This window comes from Artemia franciscana, chromosome 3 (genome assembly GCF_032884065.1).
Source record: "Artemia franciscana chromosome 3, ASM3288406v1, whole genome shotgun sequence".
In the NCBI taxonomy this organism is placed as follows: Eukaryota; Metazoa; Arthropoda; class Branchiopoda; order Anostraca; family Artemiidae; genus Artemia; species Artemia franciscana.
The window spans coordinates 5,984,151-6,004,332 of NC_088865.1; the positions used below are offsets into that span (position 1 = coordinate 5,984,151).

At 34.9% G+C, this 20,182-nt stretch overlaps 1 protein-coding gene across 2 annotated transcripts in view; it reads right to left on the reverse strand.

The window, feature by feature from the left end:
- LOC136024801 (fibroblast growth factor receptor-like 1) overlaps positions 1-20,182 on the reverse strand; it is a 151,158-nt gene that overhangs the window by 50,737 nt on the left and 80,239 nt on the right. For both annotated transcript variants that reach the window (XM_065700270.1, XM_065700271.1), the window contains 2 exons: positions 17,620-17,780; positions 4,740-4,887 (listed from right to left, as the gene is read on the reverse strand). In XM_065700270.1, the coding sequence (XP_065556342.1) occupies positions 4,740-4,887; positions 17,620-17,780 (309 nt within the window). The remainder of the gene's footprint in view (positions 1-4,739; positions 4,888-17,619; positions 17,781-20,182) is intronic.

The following is a 20,182-nucleotide window of genomic DNA, read 5'->3' on the forward strand; positions in this document are numbered from 1 at the left end:
GCAACTAAAACTCTAAAAAATGGAATTTTGATAACAATAGATACACCAAAAGAGTCGTATTTTTTATGCTGATTTCAAATATACAAGTTTCATGGAGTTTAGTCTTTCCTATCAAAAGTTAATAGCCTAAGAATGTTTGCCTTATTTTCGACAAAAGGAAAACACCCCCTAAAAGTCATAGAATCTTAATAAAAATAACACCACTAGATTCGGGGTATCAAAGAGCCCTTTTGTAGAAGTTTCAAGCTCCTATCTGCAAAAATATTGAGTTTTGTATTTTTTTTTTTCAGTTTTTGAATTGAATCTTGATCATGGATGCGTGTTTATATGTTTCTTTTTTTCTTTTTTGTTTCTTCTCAGAGATGATCGTAATGCCCCAATGGTATTAGAATACTGTGAGAGGGCTAATCAGAACAGAAATTAAAAGTCCTCATACCCTTTTTAAGTGACCAAAATTTGTAGGGCAACTAGCCCCCCTCCCACACTCATTTTTTCCAAAGTCACTCGATAAAAATTTTGGGACAGCCATTTTTTCAGCATAGTCGAAAAACCTAATAAATATGTCTTTAGGTGTAAAATGATCTCACAGTCCCCGAGGGAAGGACTGCAAGTTGTGAACTTTGCCCATTGTTGACATACAACACTTGTTATTGGGAAGTATACAGACACTAAGGTGAGGTTTTGTTTGGGGTGGAATTCTATTGGAGAATCTTCTTTGGGGAGTAAATATTCAAGGGGAAAAGTTATACTGGGGGGTTTTGACTGAAACCCCCCATAGGAAATTCTTTTTAGTTTTACATTCTCTTTGCCAAATTTTCTATGTAGAGATATTCCTGGGGAATTATCTAGGTTTTTTTTTCACGAGTCTCGTTTTCTGCGAAATAATTTCCACGGAAGGAGGCTTTTCTGGAGTGATCGAGAAACCGATTAGAGATTAAAGTATTATTCAAATGAAAGAATGACTCGTTCACAAGCGATTTGACATGGAGGGTATTCTCAGGATGGAACCATAAGGAGGAAATTTGAAGGGGGAGGGTGCACTTTGTGTTGGGTGAATTTTCCACTGAGGAGTTTTTCTTTGATGGGGAGGGGTTTATTTCATAAGGGATGATCCGGATTTAGCGGCATTATTTGAAAAACAAACAGAAATTATGCCATTTGTGAAGGGTTGCCCCCTCCTCAATATCTTACTCTCTACCTTGACAATACCAATACCCCAATACATTGACCTTTTCTAAATTTCAGAGTCTTGGAAACCTATTTTAGGAGAAAATTTCGAATTTCTTCGGTCGAATGACCAATTTAAACAGACTAACTTGCAACGCTTTATTCAAAGCAATTTGCGCCCTTACCATTAGGGGTGCCTGTGGAAACCCCGATCGGCAAGGGGATTGAGAAATAACGTTCATTGTACTTTGATTTTGGTAAAAAAATATTTTTAGTCTTTCCTTTACAGGCAATCACTGGTTTAAAAAAATAACCCATGTGTTTAATATAATGACGCCAATTCACGGAAATATTTTTTTTTTAGGAAAATACAATATACATCTCAATATTCAGGTGGGAGTATTTTTTATACAAGTGTATTCTTCTATGAAAACATCAAAAAGAGTATCTTCTTTTAGTCTGATTAGGGGCCAAAATCCCCACCCCCCTCGGAGTTGACCCCCTGATTTTATATCTTGGGTATTAAAACTGAAAAAAGAGAAATGATTACGTGTATGATGGGGTTCGCCCCCTCGTCAATACCTTGCTCTTTACACTAAAGTTAAAATTTTGTTTCAATTCCTTTTTAATGGCCACTGTGTCACAAAGACCATTAAATTAGAATAATTAGCTCTTTTAAAGTAGTAAAAAAAAACTTTAGTGTAAAATGCTTTGAAAACGTCCGTATGCTTCCTAATAACCAATACTAATATGTCTAAATGATGGGCAAAGTTCATAACTTGAAGCCATTCTCCTGGGGTCTGTGGGGGATTGAGTCATCCTCAAAGACACAGATATTAGATTTTTTTTTACTATGCTGAACAAAATGGCTATCTCTAAATTTTATCAGGTGACTTTGGGAAAAAATGAGCGAGGGAGGGGGCCTAGTTGCCCTCCAATTTGTTGGTCACTTAAAAAGGGCACTAGAACTTTTATTTTCCGTTCGGATGAACCCTCTTGCAATATTCTAGGACCACCGGGCCCCTACGATCACCCCTGGGGAAAGGAAAAAAAATAACATGCATCCGTGATCTTTCTTCTGGTAAAAAATACAAAATATCACACTTTTGTAGTTAGGAGATTGAAACCTATGCAGTAGGGCTCTCTGATACGCCGAATTTGATGGTGAGATTTTCGTTAAGATTCTATAAGGTGTATTTCCTCCTTTTTTCGAAAATAGTGCAAACTTTCTAAGGTTCACAAATTTTGATGGATAAGACTACACTCAATGGAACTGGTATATTTGAACTCGGGATAAAAATCTAATTATCTTGATGTATCAATTGGTATCAAAGTTCTGTGTTTAGAGTTTAACCCAAAAAATTGGAGGGCAACTGGGCCTCCTCTCCATCCTTTTTTCTCAAAATCATTCGGTCAAAACTATGGGAAAGCCATTTAGTCAGACAAATAAATATGCAAATTTCGCTTTAATTATTCATCTGCGGAGAGCCGAAATCAAAACATGGATTAAATAAAAAAAACGTTCAGAAATTAAATAAAAGAACACAAGTTTTTTTTAACTGAAAGTAAGGAGTGAAATTAAAACTTGAAACAAACAGAAATTACCCCGTATATGAAAGGGACTGTACCCTCTTCAACGCCCTGCTCTTTACGCTAAAGTTTTTACTGTTTTAAAAAGTAGAGTTGAGAGAAAGGGTCAAACTTTAGCGCAAAGAGCAAGGGCGTTGAAGAGGGTACAGCCCCTTTCATATACGGGTAATTTCTGTTAATTTTAAGTTTTAATGTCACTCCTTATTTTCAGTTAAAAAAAACTTGTGTTTTTTATTTAATTTTACTATATGTTGAACTTATTATATAGAATTTTTTGGTAATATATGTTATTACAAAAGCAGATATTACTTCAGGCCTGAGCTGAACTCTGTTTTTTCTGATTCCCCAGAGCATTAGGGTTTCTACCCCTTCCTGGTACCCTCTTTATGGCCCTGCATAGGATCAATAGAAACAAATGTTTTGGTTTCTGATTCATTTTTCTTACCTAGACAGGGCTCGTGTAAGAAAACCATTAATCTCGGCAGTTTGTTTGACATGGACTAATACTCAAGAGTAATATATTCCAGAAGAATTTATTTATCTTTTGTAGCATTTTGCAAGATGTATTCGTAAACAATTTTGTATTTCAGGCCGAACTTTTTTGGTCTTGCTCTACATAGGCTATTGACAATTATAGCCAATAATATAGGCTATTTACAACTACGAAGAGCTCAGATGCTTCGTGAAGGGGATAAATGCTAGGCTCTTAAAAAAAAGGACAAATCTCTATAGACATGTTTTTTTTTTACCTTTGACTTTTTTGAGCAAGTTGGCCATTTTAAAACTTCAATCGAATCTTTTTGGAGGGAAGGGAACTAAAAAAGGCGTGGGAGGAGGATAGAATCTTCTGTTGCATTTTGCAAGATATAATTCGTAAACAATTCTGTATTTCAGGGCGAACTTTGTTGGTCTTGCTCTACATAGGCTATTAATTATAGCCAATAATATAGGCTATTTACAACTAAGAAGAGCTCAGATGGTTCGTGAAGGGATAAATGCTAGGCTTTTTCAAAAAAAAGGACGAATCTCCATAGACATGTTTTTTTTTTACCTTTAGACGATTTTGAGCATGTTGGCTATTTTAAAATTTTAATCGAATCTTTTTGGAGGGAAGGGAACTAAAAAAGGCGTGGGAGGAGGATAGAATCTTCTGTAACATTGTGCAAGATATAATTCGCAAGCAATTCTGTATTTCAGGCCAATCTTTCTTTGTCTTGCTCTACTAAGGCCAGTGACAATTATAGTCTATAACATAGGCTATATATAACTACGAAGAGCTAAGATGGTTCGTGAAGGGGATAAATGCTAGAGTGGCCTTAATCAAATAGTTTCACCAATTTTTCAGAAAAAAAAAATATTGAAGATTCACTAATTTAGTTTAATGAATCCAAAGGTTGACCGTCACTAACATAGGGTGTATTCCAGGTTCGACAAAAAGTTAATAGGATTGAACAATAATTAAATGTTTCGTTCCAGGTGAGAGCAAATTAACAGACGGAACAATCGGAAATTAACTTTGTATTAAACTGGACATTGAAGTTTTGTCAACATGGTTAACTACCATCTTTATTGTATTAACTTCTGCAAAATCATTATGAAATTGGGTAAAATTGATGCAAATGGACAATCTAATAAAAATTAATGGGTATTAAGACATTAACACTCATATATTTCATATTTTACTCATTACACATTAGAATTGCTCATATTTTAATAAACATTATAATACATATAAAGTAAATACAACGTTCCGGGTTCGGAGTTAGTTTGCATCAAGTTTGAAATAAAACCACGTTATCATATCACTAGTATCAACCACGGTGATATTAACATACCACTTTTTTTCGTTTTTCGACCCTCTTTGTTTAGTTGCAACCTCTCTAGCTGTGGTTTACTTTTTTACCAGTGGATATAGTTAAATTTAGTTGCACCGACGGTTAGTTTACCTTTGTATTAATATCATTGTTTAATGTAAAGCTTACCTGTGATTTCTACGAGAAAAGTAGCATTTGAAGAGCCAAGGGGGTTCTTAGCCAAACATAAATACTCTCCCGAGTCCTCTATTCGGACTTTGTCAATCTGTAAAGTCCAACGATTTGACCTTTTATCCTCAGGAAGGAGTCGCCCATCCTAAAATAGAAACAACTTCTAAGACCTTAGTGTCTATAATTTCTAAGAATACAGTGGCTAAGTTTGACAAAACAATAAAAAGGGTTGTCTTTTTCACCGTTGTTTAGGGCATCGTCTATTTTATCTCTAGTTTTTTAAGGTTTATCTTCTTATATCGTTTTGTGGAATTCTGCCTATATTTTCTTATTCTTCTTCTGGCACTGAGGAAGGTTGAGCAGAGATTTTGACCAAACTATTCACATTTCTCTCCTTTTCACCCTCTCTTTCATCCTCTCTTTTCTCTCTCTGTCTCTCTCTCTTTGGTTTTCGTCATTTTCTTCTTCGCTGTCCTTTTTTTCTTGTCCTGAAATATCACATATGACAAATCAAGGCATTGTCTCTTTTTTCTATTTTTTTCTCTTTTTTCACTTTTTTCACGCACTCCTCTCCTTTTTCACTCTCTCTTTCATTCTCATTTTTCTCTCTCTTTGATTTACATCATTTTCTTCTTCGCTGCCCTCGGTTTTCTTGTCCTGAAATATCAAACAGTTCGTAGTAACGAACTGTAGTAAGGAGCGACCCGGCTCAATAGTAACTGAAACTCTAAAAAACGGAATTTTTATAACAATAGTTATATCAAAAGAATTGAATTTTGATGCTGATTTTAAATACATAAGTTTCGTTAAGTTTAGACTTACCCATCAAAAGTTACGAGCCTGAGAAAATTTGCCTTATTTTAGAAAATAGGGGGAAACACCACTTAAAAGGCATTGCAACTTTACGAATATCACACCATTAGATTCAGCGTATCAGAGACCCCTGTAGTAGAAGTTTCAAGCATCTATCTACAAAAATGTGGAATTTTGCATTTTTTGCCACAAGACAGATCACGGTTGCGTGTTTATTTGTTTGTTTTTTTGTTGTTTTTTTCCCAGGGGTGATCGTATCGACTGGTCCTCGAATGGAATCCCACTGATACTAGAATTTCGTGTGAGGGCTCATTCTAACGGAAATTAAAGTTCTAGTGCCCTTTTTAAGTGACCAAAAAAATTGGAGGGCACCTTGGCACCCTCCCACGCTCATTTTTTCCCAGAGTTACCGGATCAAAATTCTGAGATAGCCATTTTATTCAGCACGGTCAAAAACCCTAATAGCTATGTGTTTGGGACGACTTACTCCTCCAAAGTCCCCGTGCGAGGGGCTGCAAGTTACAAACTTTTACCAGTGTTTGGACATAGTAATGGTTATTGGGAAGTGTACAGACGCTTTCAGGGGGATTTTTTGGTTGGGGGTAGGGGTTGAGGAGAGGGATTTATGGGGGAGGATCTTTCCATGGATGAATTTTTATGGGGGAAGATAATTTCCATAAAGGGGGCGCAGGATTTTTTAGCATTTTTTAAAGAACAATGGAAAAATATGAAAAAGTGTTTTCAACTGAAAGTAAGGAGCAGCATTAAAACTTAAATCGAACAGAAATTATTACGCATATGAGGTGTTCACCTCCTCCTAATACATCGCTCTTTACGCTAAAGTAACTTTATTAATTTCAACTATTTATTCTACGGCCTTTGTGATTCAGGGGTCATTCTTAAGGAATTGAGACATATAGAAGTTCGTTACGTAAGCTAATTCGTAAGTTACGTGTATTTTTACTAATAAAAACGTTCGTAAAAAATTAAAAGTTCTAGCTGCTTTTTTAAATAACCAAAAAATTGGAGGGTAACTATGCCTACTCCCCCGCTCTTTTTTCTCAAAATCGTTCGATCAAAACTTTTAGAAAGCCATTTAGCCATAAAAATAAATTAATATGCAAATTTGGTTTTAATTATTCATGTGCGGACAGCCAAAATCAAAACATGCCTTAATTTAAAAACGTTCAGAATTTAAATAAAAAAAGCAAGTTGTTTAAACTAAAAGTAAGGAACGATATTAAAACTTAGAACGAACAGAAATTACTTCGTATATAAGAGGGACTGCTCCCTCCTCAACGCCCCGCTCTTTGCACTAAAGTTATTTATTGTTTTAAAAATAGAGTTGAGAGAAAGAGTCAAACTTTAGCGTAAAGAGCGGGGCGTTGAGGAGGGAACAGCCTCTTTTATATACGGAGTAATTTCTGTTCGTTTTAACTTTTAATATCGCTCCTTACTTTTAGTTTTAAACAATTGCTTTTTTTATATAACCACATTTGACAGCTCAACTCACTTTTTTTCACTCTCAAACCAAGACTGTTTAGGTTCTTTTTTACTTTATAGTTCCCTAATTCATTGTAGAGAAACTCTAGTTAATTCTTATTTATTTATTTATTATTACAAATAGCGGTAAGCATCAATGCTTGTCGCAAAAACACAAAAACACAAAATCATAATACTAATCTAAAGTAAATTGGCAACGACAAACTAAACAGCAAAAACTTCTAAATAACACGAAACTACGCAACGAAAGCGTCTAAATAAAAAGGCGTATTTACTAATGCACTCTTAAAAATTTGAACACTCTCTGCCTCGACAACCTCCAAAGGCAAACCATTCCATGGTCCGGCAACTCTACTAACGAAAGATAATTGACCAATTTTTTCAGTGGTTTTGGGGGATATAATTTATAATCATGCTGACGAGTAGAGTGATAGTGGCTAAATTTAAAAAATAAATTTGGATCAACATCATCCACTCCTTTAATTATACGAAACACATTTACAAGGTCATTGCGACGTCTACGAAACTTCAACGACGGGAGTCGAAGCCTAGAAAGTCTCTGCGGATAGGAAAGGCGCTGAAGGTATGATAAATAAATAAATTATGCAGCACGCCTTTGCAGGGTCGTCTACTGTAATGTAGATCACAGGTTTTTTCTTCACTTCCAGAATTTCAATTTAATTGTGAAATTAATTTAAAAAATTTTCCATAAGTTTTTCAAAAAAAAGTAAAGAACTCCATTAAACCGAAAATTAGCAAATCCAATAACCTACCAAGTGTATGACTACCACAAATCAGCATAGATAAATAAATGAAACCCAAACGAACGAAAATTGTAATAAATAACCGAGTCAAACTCAAAAAGAACAAAAATTAACATTAGTTGGGCTCAAAACCCCCATGCTTTCCCAAGGCCAGAACATAATTTGCACTTTACTGAAAAGTACAAATGAATGTGCATTGCCAATGCACATTCATATGTTACATGTAACAAGCATATGTAACATGAATGTTACATATGCTGATATTTATTCCTTAAAATGTTAATAATGTTTGATTTATTAAAGTTATAAAAATGAAAACATTAAAAAAAATTTCAATAAAGCGCAAATTATGTTAAAATGCTCCGGGGCATAACTTATAACCCGTACCTCCAGGCTTTGGTTTTTTTTTTCAACCTCAAAAACCTTTTTATATGATACTTAGACTATTTTGAATAAAATGGCTCATCTCAAAATCTCTATTAGATACATTTTGGGACAATACGACGTGACTGTGTGTAGGGGGGGTAGGTTGCCTCCCATCACTTTCACGCTTAAAAGGGGCACTAAAGCTTTTGATTACCAATCCAATGAGCCCCTTTCGAAGTTTGTATGACCACCCTTTCTACATTAACCTTATATGCCTCCAGGGCATAAATTGCAACCCTTGCCCTGGGGGGGATTTTCATTCTCAAAGACATAATTTCCAAACCTTTCAACTACGTTGAACAAAATGGCTATCTCAAAATTTTGATTGGAAATGTCTGGGAAAACGATGGGCGTGGGGACGGCATTTGCCCTCCGATAACTTTCGATGAATAAAAAGGTCACTAGTCCTCTCAATTTCCAAGCAAAAGAGCCCTCTTTGAAGTTTCTACGACAACGCTTTCTATAAAAACCTTATATGCCCCAAGGGTAAAACTTACAGCCCTTGTCCTGAAGGCTGGTGGGGGAGGTCATTTTTAAAGATATAATTTCCAGACCTTTTAACTACGTTGAACAACACGGTAATATAAAAAATTCTGATCGGAAGTGTTTGGTGAAATGATGGGCGTTGGGGGGGGGATTACTTTCGACTATTAAAAAAGGGCACTAGCACTTTCAATTTCCAATCGAGTGAGCCCTTTTCGGAGTTTCTAAGACAAATCCTTCTATACGAAGTGCCCTGGTCTAAGACCAAAAAAAGAAAATAATAACAATAATAACACATTGTGCCAACATGGTTCTTTACTTAGGCAGCGCTATTGCGCTGCCTATGATCAACAACCTTTTTTTTGTTTATCATTCGTGATAATTATCAATATTGGATTTTAATATTTTTGAACAATAATTCAGAATAATAAAAAACTTTTGCCTAAGTTGATACGGTTGTTTTCAATCGGTGTACATTCTGATAAATTTAAAGCAAGTTTTCTTTGCATTTATTTTTTTTAAGGTTTAAAAATAGCAAAATATTGAGGATAAAAACAGTTTAGAAATAGTCAATAATTGAACAATTAACAGTTAAACAAGTTAACAAACAAATAACTTCAATAAATTTTATACAAACATAACAAAATAAGAAACAAATTACTCTGTTACATCACGGAGTTTGTAAGGTGTTTTTAGCACTTTACCGAGTCATTAAGGTGTTTTTAACAGTTACAACACAGATCTTTGCTGCAAGAACAAATAAATATAAACGTCTCCATAAATAAGACATATAAAACAAGAGATAAAAAAAACACAACAATATAAACCATCGGCTATGATAAAAAATCGTATTCAGCTGACAGCTCCATGTACGTCCTTAGCTTTTATTGTTTACAATACATTTCTTCCTGACCATATAAATCTCTCAAAGACCTGTAAAAGTTACCTCCCTAAATAATTTCTTTCACAAATCATGCTTTACACCTGCAGATGAAATGAAAGATATCCTCACCATCATTTCCCCATACATAGGATAAAAGCAAAGACCTTTCATAGCCCGGTTGACACCAAATCGTTTATTCTTAACTGAGGTGACAAGTAATATTACAACTATAAAAAAGCCATTTCCAATTACATTCAAACCTCACTACCGGTACTGACAAACTAGGTTTGGCAGCAAAATGTTTTCTTACATTTTTTATGATTACAGACACATTTTTGTCATTTTTCTTAACATGAAACCTTAAAAACAAATAGGTATTGAAAAAAAAATTTGGGAGAGGAAGATTTTACTCCGATCCTTACAAAAGAGTATGCATTACAGTTCATTTTCCTTCTTATGCCTGTTGTCCGATAAGGCTTTGCTTATATACCAGGTCCCAGCACCCTGAAACCAGTTTGCATAACTGAACTGCCATTTAGAGTTAAATACGTAATCGTTAACCAAGATCCTCCCTCAAACTTTCAAGCTTTCATCAAACAGTTCGAGGTAACGAATTGTAGTAAGGAGCGACCCGGCTCAATAGTAACCGAAACTCTAAAAACGGAATTTTGATACCAATGGAATCGTATTTTTATGATGATTTTAAATATATGTTTCGTCAAGTTTAGTCTTACCCATCAAAAGTTAAGAGCCTGAAAAAATTTGCCCTATTTTAGAAATCAAGAGGAACAGCCCCTAAAAGTCATAGAATCTTAACGAAAATCACACCATCGCATTCAGCGTATCAGAGAACCCCACTGTAGAAGTTTCAAGCTCCTATCTACACAAATGTGGATATTGGTACTTTTTGCCAGAAGACCGATCATGGGTGCGTGTTTAATTGTTTTTTTTCCAGGGGTGATCGTATCGACCCAGTGGTCCTAGAATGTTGCAAGAGGACTCATTATAAATGGAATTAAAAGTTCTAGTGCCCTTTTTAGGTGACCAAAAAATTGGAGGACACCTGGGCACCTAGACCCCCTCCCACCCACCGGATCAAAATTCTGAGACAGCCATTTTATTCACCATAGTCAAAAAACCTAATAACTATATCTTTCGGGACGAATTACTCCCCCAAAGTCCCCGTGGGAGGGGCTACAAGTTACAAACTTTGACCAGTGTTTACATATTGTAATGGTTATTGGGAAGCGTACAGACGTTTTCAGGGGACTTTTTTCGGTTTGAGGGGGGAGGGAAGTTGAGGGGGGTTACGTGGGAGGATCTTTCCATGGAGGAATTTTCCATGGGGGAAGAGAATTTCAATTAAGGGAGTGCAGGATTTTCTAGTATTATTTAAAAAAAAAAACAATGGAAAAATAAATATGAAAAGTTTTTTTTCAACTGAAAGTAAGGAGCAGCATTAAAACATAAAACGAACAGAAATTATTACGCATATGAGGGCTTTACCTCCTCATAATACCTCGCTCTTTACGCAAAAGTATTTTTAGTAATTTCAACTATTCATTCTAGGGCATTTGTGATTAAGGGGTCATTCTTAAGGAATTGGGACAAAATTTAAGCTTTAGTGTAAAGAGCGAGGTATTGACGAGGGGGTGAACCCCCTCATATACGTAATGAAAACATACGAATATAGAAGTTCGTTACGTAAGTTAATTCGTAAGTTACATATATTTTTTACTAATGAAAACGTTCGTAAAAAATTAAAAGTTCTAGTTGACTTTTTAAGTAATCAAAAAAATTGAAGGGCAACTAGGCCTCCTCCCTACTCCTTTTTTCTAAAAATCTTCCGATTAAATCTATGAGACAGCCATTTAGCCAAAAAAATTAAATATGCAAATTTTGTTTTAATAATTTATGTGCGGAGAGCCAAAATCAAAACATGCATTAATTCAAAAACGTTCAGAAATTAGATTAAAAAAAACAAGTTTTCTTTGACTGAAAGTAAGGAGCAAAATTAAAACTTAAAACGAACAGAAATTAGTCCGTATATGTAAGGGGATTTTCCTCTTCAACGGCCCGCTCTTTACGCTAGAGTTTTTTACTGTTTTAAAAAAGTAGAGTTAATAGAAAGACTCAAAATTTAGCGTAAAGAGCGGGGCGTTGAGGAGGAAAAGCCCCTTACATATACGGACTAATTTCTGTTCGTTTAAGTTTTAATGTTGCTCCTTACTTTCAGTCAAAAAACTTGTTTGTTTTTTTATTTAATAATTTCCAAAATTCTGAGTTTAACTTTAAGAAAAAAATGAAATTCACACTGATCTCAACATAAGCTTCTTTTAAGCAAGGGGAACTTTCTAAAGCTGTGAAGCTTCTAATTAAAATAACTCAGTTGCTAGCAAAAATCATACTAAATAAATTAATTTTTATCATGAACTTTTCAGTGTGAAAGCTTTTTAAGTGCAATCATCAGTGGAATAAGGACAGAAAGTTTTGTTCCAAAAATTAAAGGGAAATAAATGTGTTTTTTTCCAGAAAATCGGATATTATAAAACTAGAGGTGGAGGAGGAGAGTAGACAGTCTTGTTATCCTCAAAAGGCTTGTCGATGCATTAAGTTGTTATTTATAGTACTATTAGTGTCAGAAATATCAGCAAGGACCATCGATTAAATGAAAGTGAAGTAGATTTAATAGTGAATTTGTAAGGCGAGATTTAGAATATATTTTTGTGATTTTAGCATTAATTTAACCGAGTCTAAAATATAAATGTTAAAATTTCAGCTTAGAAGTTAAAACCCAACCTTTAATACCAACTCTAAACAGTCATTATGGTCTTCTATTAGGTAGTTATTATTGTAGCTTATTATAGCCCAAAATTGGTGGGTATATTTTTTTTTTACTTTTATTTTTTGCATATATGTCCAGGGGCATTGATTGGGGGAGCAAGGGGGCAGTTTCCCCCCAATAATTTGAAGAGAAAAAAAAATATATAGCCCATGCCCCTTGACTATCCGTATATAGACTCTTGACCCCCAATAAAAAAGCTGGAACCACACCCCTGTATATTTCCCATGTGACACAATTAAAGGGGATACCATAAATTCTCATGGCAGGCGCGCCACTTGCTAGGGTGAGGAATTTAGTGCACAGAAACCCATCTTGGCAAGTGTGTATTCCTCTGAGGATCCCTGATGGGCTCCTCAGAAAAAGATGGGCCCCTTTAGGTTTTATGTGTACCCCCTCCCAAAAAATCCTTTTGTAAACCCCCTTCCAGAAAAATCCTGGATACGGCCCTTATTAGATTATAAATAAATTATGATCAGTTAGAATCATTAGAAGGTATTTAAAAATTTTACGACAGTGTTGGGCCAGAACAACACTAAACATAATAAACGTTTTTTTTTAATGATGGTATACAAAAAAGTGAGCAAAAACAAAGTCAACACATAAGGTTATTTTTAGATGATGTTCCTTTATAACTTAAACAAACTGACATTGCACTATATTAGAGAGGACCTGCCTATCACTCCACTCCCCCCCCCCGCCCCAACTCTTTATTCTAAAGCTTGACTAGTGTTTTCCTAATAGTCCAATTGCAATGGTTTAATCTACTGATCATCGTTCAACTTTTTATATGCCCAACTCAACCGGACAGATATAACCAGTCGGGCAGATGGCCAAATTAAAAATTTTAATATTTCAAGTGAATACACCTGAATGAACACTTTAATATTCAGAATATTGTGATTTTTTTAACTTTTTATTGCATCACTTTAGTGTTTGAAAATTCAATCTAGAAGCGTTGGTGTAAAACAGACAATCTTTAGCGTTAGGAGTTTGGGGTTGAAAAGAGTATCAACCCTCCCCCCCTCATGCAGGGAAACATTCCCTTTAATTTGTATTTACGTCACTATTTACTTTCATTTGAAATTTTTTTGCAGGATTTTTTTTTACATGAAGTTTCAGTCCATTTTCAAGATAATAGTTGTCCTAAGACGAGGAGGTATGTTACCGTTCCTCACACTCCTTCCATCCCCAGTCTTTGTGATAAAGCTTAACTATTTTATATTAATTATATTAAAGTAAAAGGGATCATTTGGGTGTCCATACTTCACACGGTAACATATCTGTGTCATTCACACAGAAAGACTTCACCAGTTCCAATATTCTAGTTTATCTAAGGTAGGAACGTGGGAGCGACAAGAAAGGCCGACTTGGACAGCCTCTCTCCTCCCACCAGAATGAAAGGGGCTGTTCCCTCCTCAACGCCCCGCTCTTTACGCTAAAGTTTTACTCTTCCTCTCAACTCTACTTTTAAAAACAGTAAAAAACATTAGCGTAAAGAGCGGAACGTTGAGGAGGGAACAGCCTCTTTCATCTACGGAGTAATTTTTGTTCGTTTTAAGTTTTAATATTGCTCCTTACATTCAGTTAAAAAACTGTAGAACATATGGTGATTCCAAAATTTTTCGTCCTTTTTGCATCCTTTTTGCTTCTATTTTCAAGCAAAAGAGATATAGGCCTACCAGTTTAGGTTTTTTTTTCTTGTCTGGCTAAAAATTTGACATAGCACCAATGGGTAGCAATGGGCAGAAAGACAGTGTTATTTGGCTTCCATTTTGCACAAAAAGGCAACGCTTGGCATTACAAAAATAAACTTGGTTAAATTTTACTTGATTAAATTTATACCGAGAAGATATTAAGGTTCATGTTATCTCGGCAGACTTTGGTGTTACTATTCTGCACTTAAAGTTTCAGCATAAGACGACAACTTTCCGGTCATTCGATAGCTAAGATTTAACTTGATTCAACTACTTCCAACTACTGAGTTACACATTGAAATTTGCTTTACATCTTTTTTAAATAGAAAAACACGCCAAAATTAGTCGAAATTCTTTGAAAAAAGGAGCAGTTTTGTTGGAAAATAGCTACTTTTCAGCAATTTTAAATAATTCCATAAAAAAAGCCTAATGAAAGATCTGATACTAGTGAACCCTTTATGTTATATGTATATACGTATGTATGCATGTTTAATGAACAAGCCTACCTACTAAAAATCGGTTTTTACGAACCTGAAATTATGTAGTTCGAAATCTTATATGACGTGATGTCATAAAAAGAATAATTCCTGTCTATAATCAAACACATATTTCGGAATTACTCTTAAGGATTGAATAGATAAAGGCAACCAAAGAAAGGGGCCCTTTTTGCTGGGGAATGGCTCAATTTTCTGACACTGTACGCAATTTTTGCCCAGTTGAACTCCCCCCTCCCCAAAAAAAAGAAATTGTTACCCCAGCGAAATATCTCCTTGTCCCAAGTTTTAATTAAAATAAGTAATCTTAAGGAGGAACAGAAAAAAGGAGGGTTCCGAGGGATACAGTATAGGGTCTAAGGAAAGAAAGTGATCTACACTATAGTGATGTACTTTGCGTAAGATATATAATGCTTTATATGTTTTAACAGAACATATCCTTAATGGAAGATACTTAACCTCTTTTTAGCTACTCTAAGTGTCGATTTTAATTGCTTACTTTTAAAATATAAATTAAAATAGCATTCAAATTCAGATGCAGGTTATCATATTATTAGCCTCTTTAAAAGAGTTTCATATTAGAAGGATCTACACCCAATTGTCAAGACAAGCCAGAATATACTACTCCTGTGTAAGAGACAGGGGAGAAATAAAAGAGATGAGATTTGAGATATAGCAGGAATAACTTTCATTCTGGGAACGGAGTTCCTCTCGTAAAAATGGAAAATTGGACTAGGCAAGAGATTGGACTATAATTTCAAGCTGTAATATTTTCTTTCCGGAGATAATAACAAAAAAGAAAAATATGAATTTTTTATTATATATATTACGCAAGTGCTTCAATTAAGAGAAGGCAAAGAGAATAGCAGTTGTCTCCTTTAGATTTTGAATATAATTTTTCAGGTACTTTTATTAGAGAAAATTTGAAAACCAAAAATGTCCTCTTCCAAAGATTTTTGAAATAACTTTTTTGGGTATATTCATTTAAAAATCGAAAAATACTTGTCTTTCCTAAATTTTCAAAAGTTAGGTGCCTGACTTCAGGGAAGTCCAATGATTTAATGGTGGGCTTTAAATTACATTCGCAAGCTTGCTGTATACAACGACCAGGCTGTACTTACCAGGCTTGCTAACTCCCGCGTTCTGAGCGAGGGAAAATCAGGACCGAAGAAAAGTGATATTCGCTCGTGAAGAAAGAGGTCAAAAATTTGACCCTCCTGTCATTTAGGGATTACCATAAATTATCCTGTGGCCATTAAAACATTGCCCATTTGCTAAAATCCTGCTAATTTTTTTTTAACTTTGAATTGACAAAAAAAGATGATTTAGCAACGAGTTTACATCCATTGATCCTAATACTTCTACACTATAACTTAGATGTTCTCTAAAATTACACAAAATGGTTACCATCAAGACAGTAAGATTATAAAATGATATACTGAATATCTACATCCACAGATTATCACGTGGATCCCATAAAAATAACACCATGCTTAGTAAACTGTTGAATGCCCTTGGATGCACAAAGTCAACCGATTCAAGGGGGTGGGGCTTCTCATATTGATACTGTTATGTCTAAGGGTCTTATCTGAGTTTTAACACTTTTGAGATAATTGCAAAGAAAAAACTTTGTCAAGCTGTTCTCAACGGGAGACCAAAAGGGGTGATGTCAAATAAGAGAATCAAATTTTGATTTAACATAAATTTTCCCCGATGATCTTTCCTTTGAATGCAGCCCTTACATTGCCCTGTATAGCAATGTATGCAGGACAATACTGAGTAACATATATTGCCCTGCTGATCCTCTATTTGATTAAACAAGGTAAAGAGCATAGTATTGAATTTTTAAAATCCTGCCAGAGGTGCTGATCTCCGTTTCATGGCCCTACAGCTAGGAAGTGTAATGGGAGGGGGACCAATCATCTTGCACTTTCACACACCTTTTCTAATTACCTTCCCCAAATTTCTCCGGGTACCCATTTAGAACTGGGTCAACTCTGGCTGAGATTACAGTTACACCAAAGACCCTCGTTAAAGCCAAATAACCAGCGACACCAGGAGTCGAACCCCTATCCTCTAAGACGAACGGTTTCAGTTAAACGCGCTCAACACTTTGAATAAAACTCAACAGAATTTGCTTGGCACTTATTTCAGAAGTTTGGAAGTATCAGATACGACTTTTCAGCGTAACAGCAACAATATAGCAACTGAGGAACGACCCAGCTGTGGAGTCCGTGTGATTTCGACCTAACACTAATCCCAGGTCTTAGAATTCAATAAACCCTTCAAAAAATTCAGGTTTGTAACTAAAGTTCACGGAACATTATAAAAGCAGCCAAACATTGTAATAAAAAGATGTGTATGTCAAAATAAAACTTCAGCCAACGAAGTAGTCTGACAATAAAAATGTAAACACTTTTATACTAAACATACTTAGTATGCACATTTATAATGTCTGCACAATCTAAGTATGCACACTGTGCACTGGATATGCACAATCTCTACATTCTTAGTATGCAACGCTACTGTCTTTTTCTATAAAAAAAAGTGCTAAAATTAAAATTTGTGAAATATATAGTTACATTGATGAACTTTTTTCTAGTACCTATGTTGAAGGTATTTAATAACTATACCTTTCTAATTGACGAGGCAACGGGCCAGTGAGGCCCGACCCTTGATCTATAGGTAGGTCACACCGTAAAAAATCAAAATTTCGAATAGACACTTCAAGTATAGCTTACTATGAATATTTTTTGACCAAAATTGGACACCAGACAAAAGAGCCAAAGTAATTATAACATGCATCTTCCTATAGTATTTTAATTAGAAGATTATCTAATAATCTGTGGTGTACCTAAAGGCTCAAGATTAACAGCTTAAACTTCCATGGTGCTCAATTAAATATCAAAATTCTGTGTAACTAATTTGAGCATTCTGTACTGCTTCATAGTCCTAAATCATAAACTACTTACACGGTACCAAGTCAGAGTAGGTTCCGGGAATCCCTCGGCACCACATCTCAGTTTCAGAGTGCTACCAGTTTTAATCTGTACAGGTGAATCTGGTGCCTTGACGAACTCCGTAATTAACGGCGGTATAAATTCTGAAGGTGAAACATTACCATATTTTGGATCTAAAATTACATACATATTATTATAACTATGTCTCTGTTTTTATGCTCTTTAGAAGGTGTACAAATGCGTTCATATATCAAAACTTTTATGTTTTTATATCAAAAATGTTTTTTTATGTTTTTATTAAATTTTTTATATCAAAAATTTATGTTTTTTACATAGTAGCAAACTATAAAAAGGAGTAAGAAGCTAGTAAGAAGACCCAAGCTCAAACCATTTTATTGTCAAACGCCTTACGGTCGTTGCAGAGAGATGATAATGCACATGAAAATGAAATGCAGATGAAAATGCAGAGATGAAAGGCAGAGATGAAAATGCAGAGAGAATATGCCCTGGCGGTTATTCAAAATAAACTTGAATGAAAGCCTAGTTGAAAGGGTTTTTCAACATTTAATATCGATAAAAAATTCATAAATATTAAACTGTCAATGTTTAGTATTATAAAAACGTGACACAACATTTTCAAACAGTTCGTGGTAACGAACAGTAGTAAGGAGCGATCCGGCTCAATAGTAAACGAAACTCTAAAAAACGGAATTTTGATGCTAAAAGATACATCAAAAGAATTGGATTTCATGTTGATTTCAAATATATAAGTTTCATCAAATTCAGTCTTTGTCATCAAAAGTTAAGAGCCTGAGAAAATTTGCCATATTTTGGAAAATAGAGGGAATCACCCCCTAAAAGTTATAGAATCTTTACTTTACATTTTACTGTTTTTCTATTGTGAAGTTTTTTGTAAGTAGAATTGAGAGAAAGAGTCGAACTTTAGCGTAAATAGCGGGGCGTTGAGAAGGGAACAGCCCCTTTCGATACACGGAGTAATTTTTGTTCGTTTTAAGTTTTAATGTCGCTCCTTGCTTTCAGTTAAAAAAACTAGTTTTTTTTTATTTAATCACAATAAAAGATAAAGCACTAAACATATAAAACATACAAGACAATGTCAGTTTCAACCAGGATTCTTAGCGTGATTAAATAAAAAAAACAAGTTTTTTTAAATGAAAGTAAGGAGCGACATTAAAACTTAAAACGAACAGAGATTACTCCGTATATGAAAGGGGCTTTTCCTCCTCGACACCCCGCTCCTTACGCTAAAGTTTTTTATTGTTTTAAAAAGTAGAGTTGCGAGAAAGAATCAAACTTTAGCGCAAGGAGCGGGGTGTCGAGGAGGAAAGGCCCCTTTCATATACGGAGTAATTTCTGTTCGTTTTAAGTTTTAATGTCGCTCCTTACTTTCATTTAAAAAAACTTGTTTTTTTTATTTAATTTCTGAAAGTTTTTGAATTAATGCATGTCTGATTTTGGCTCTCCGTACATAAATTATTAAAATGAAATTTGCATATTAATTCTTTTTTTGGCTAAATGGTTTTCTCTTAGTTTTGATCAGACGATTTTGAGAAATAAGGGGTGGGGAAGGAGGCCTAGTTGCCATGCAATTTTTCGGTTACTTAAAAAGGCAACTAGATCTTTTAATTTTTAACGAACGTTTTTATTAGTAAAAAAAAATACGTAACTTAAGAATTAACTTACGTAACAAACTTTTATATTCTTATATTTTTGATTATATACATGAGGGGGTTGGTCCCCTCGTTAATACCTCGCTCTTCACACTAAATCTTGTTTTATCCCAATTCTTTAAGAATGACCCCTGAATCAGAAAGGCCGTAGAATAAATAGTTGAAATTATTTAAAAAAATTTTAGCATAAAGAGCGAAGTATTTATCTCCTCCTAAATACCTCGCTCTTTATGCTAAAGTGTTTTTAGAACCCCTCATATGCGTAATAATCTCTGTTCGTTTTAAGTTTTAATGCTTCTCCTTACTTTCAATTGAAAAAACTTTTTCATGTTTATATTTTCATTGTTTTTTTAAATAGTAATGCTAGAAAGTCCTGCGCCCTTTTCATTGAATTTCTCTTCCCCCATGAAATATTCCTCCAAGGAAAGATCCTCCCATATAGCCCCCTCCCCTGAAACCCACACCCAAACCAAAAAAATCCCCCTGATAACGTCGGTACGCTTCCCAGTAACCATTACTGTATGTAAACATTGGTCAAAGTTTGTAACTTGCAGCCCCTCCCCCAGGGACTGTGGGGGGTAAGTCATCCCCAAAAACATAGTTATTATGGTTTTCGACTATGCGGAACAAAATGGCTATCTCAAAATTTTGATCCGTTGAATTTGGAAAAAAATGAGCGTGGGAGGGGGCCTAGGTGCCCTCCAATTTTTTTGGTCACTTAAAAAGGGCACTAGAACTTTTCATTTCCGTTAGATTGAGCCCTCTTGCAACACTCTAGGACCACTTGGTCGATACGAAGACCCCTGGGGAAAAAAAAAAAAACAAAAAAACAAATAAACACGCACCCGTGATTTGTCTTCTGGCAAAAAATACGAAATTCCACA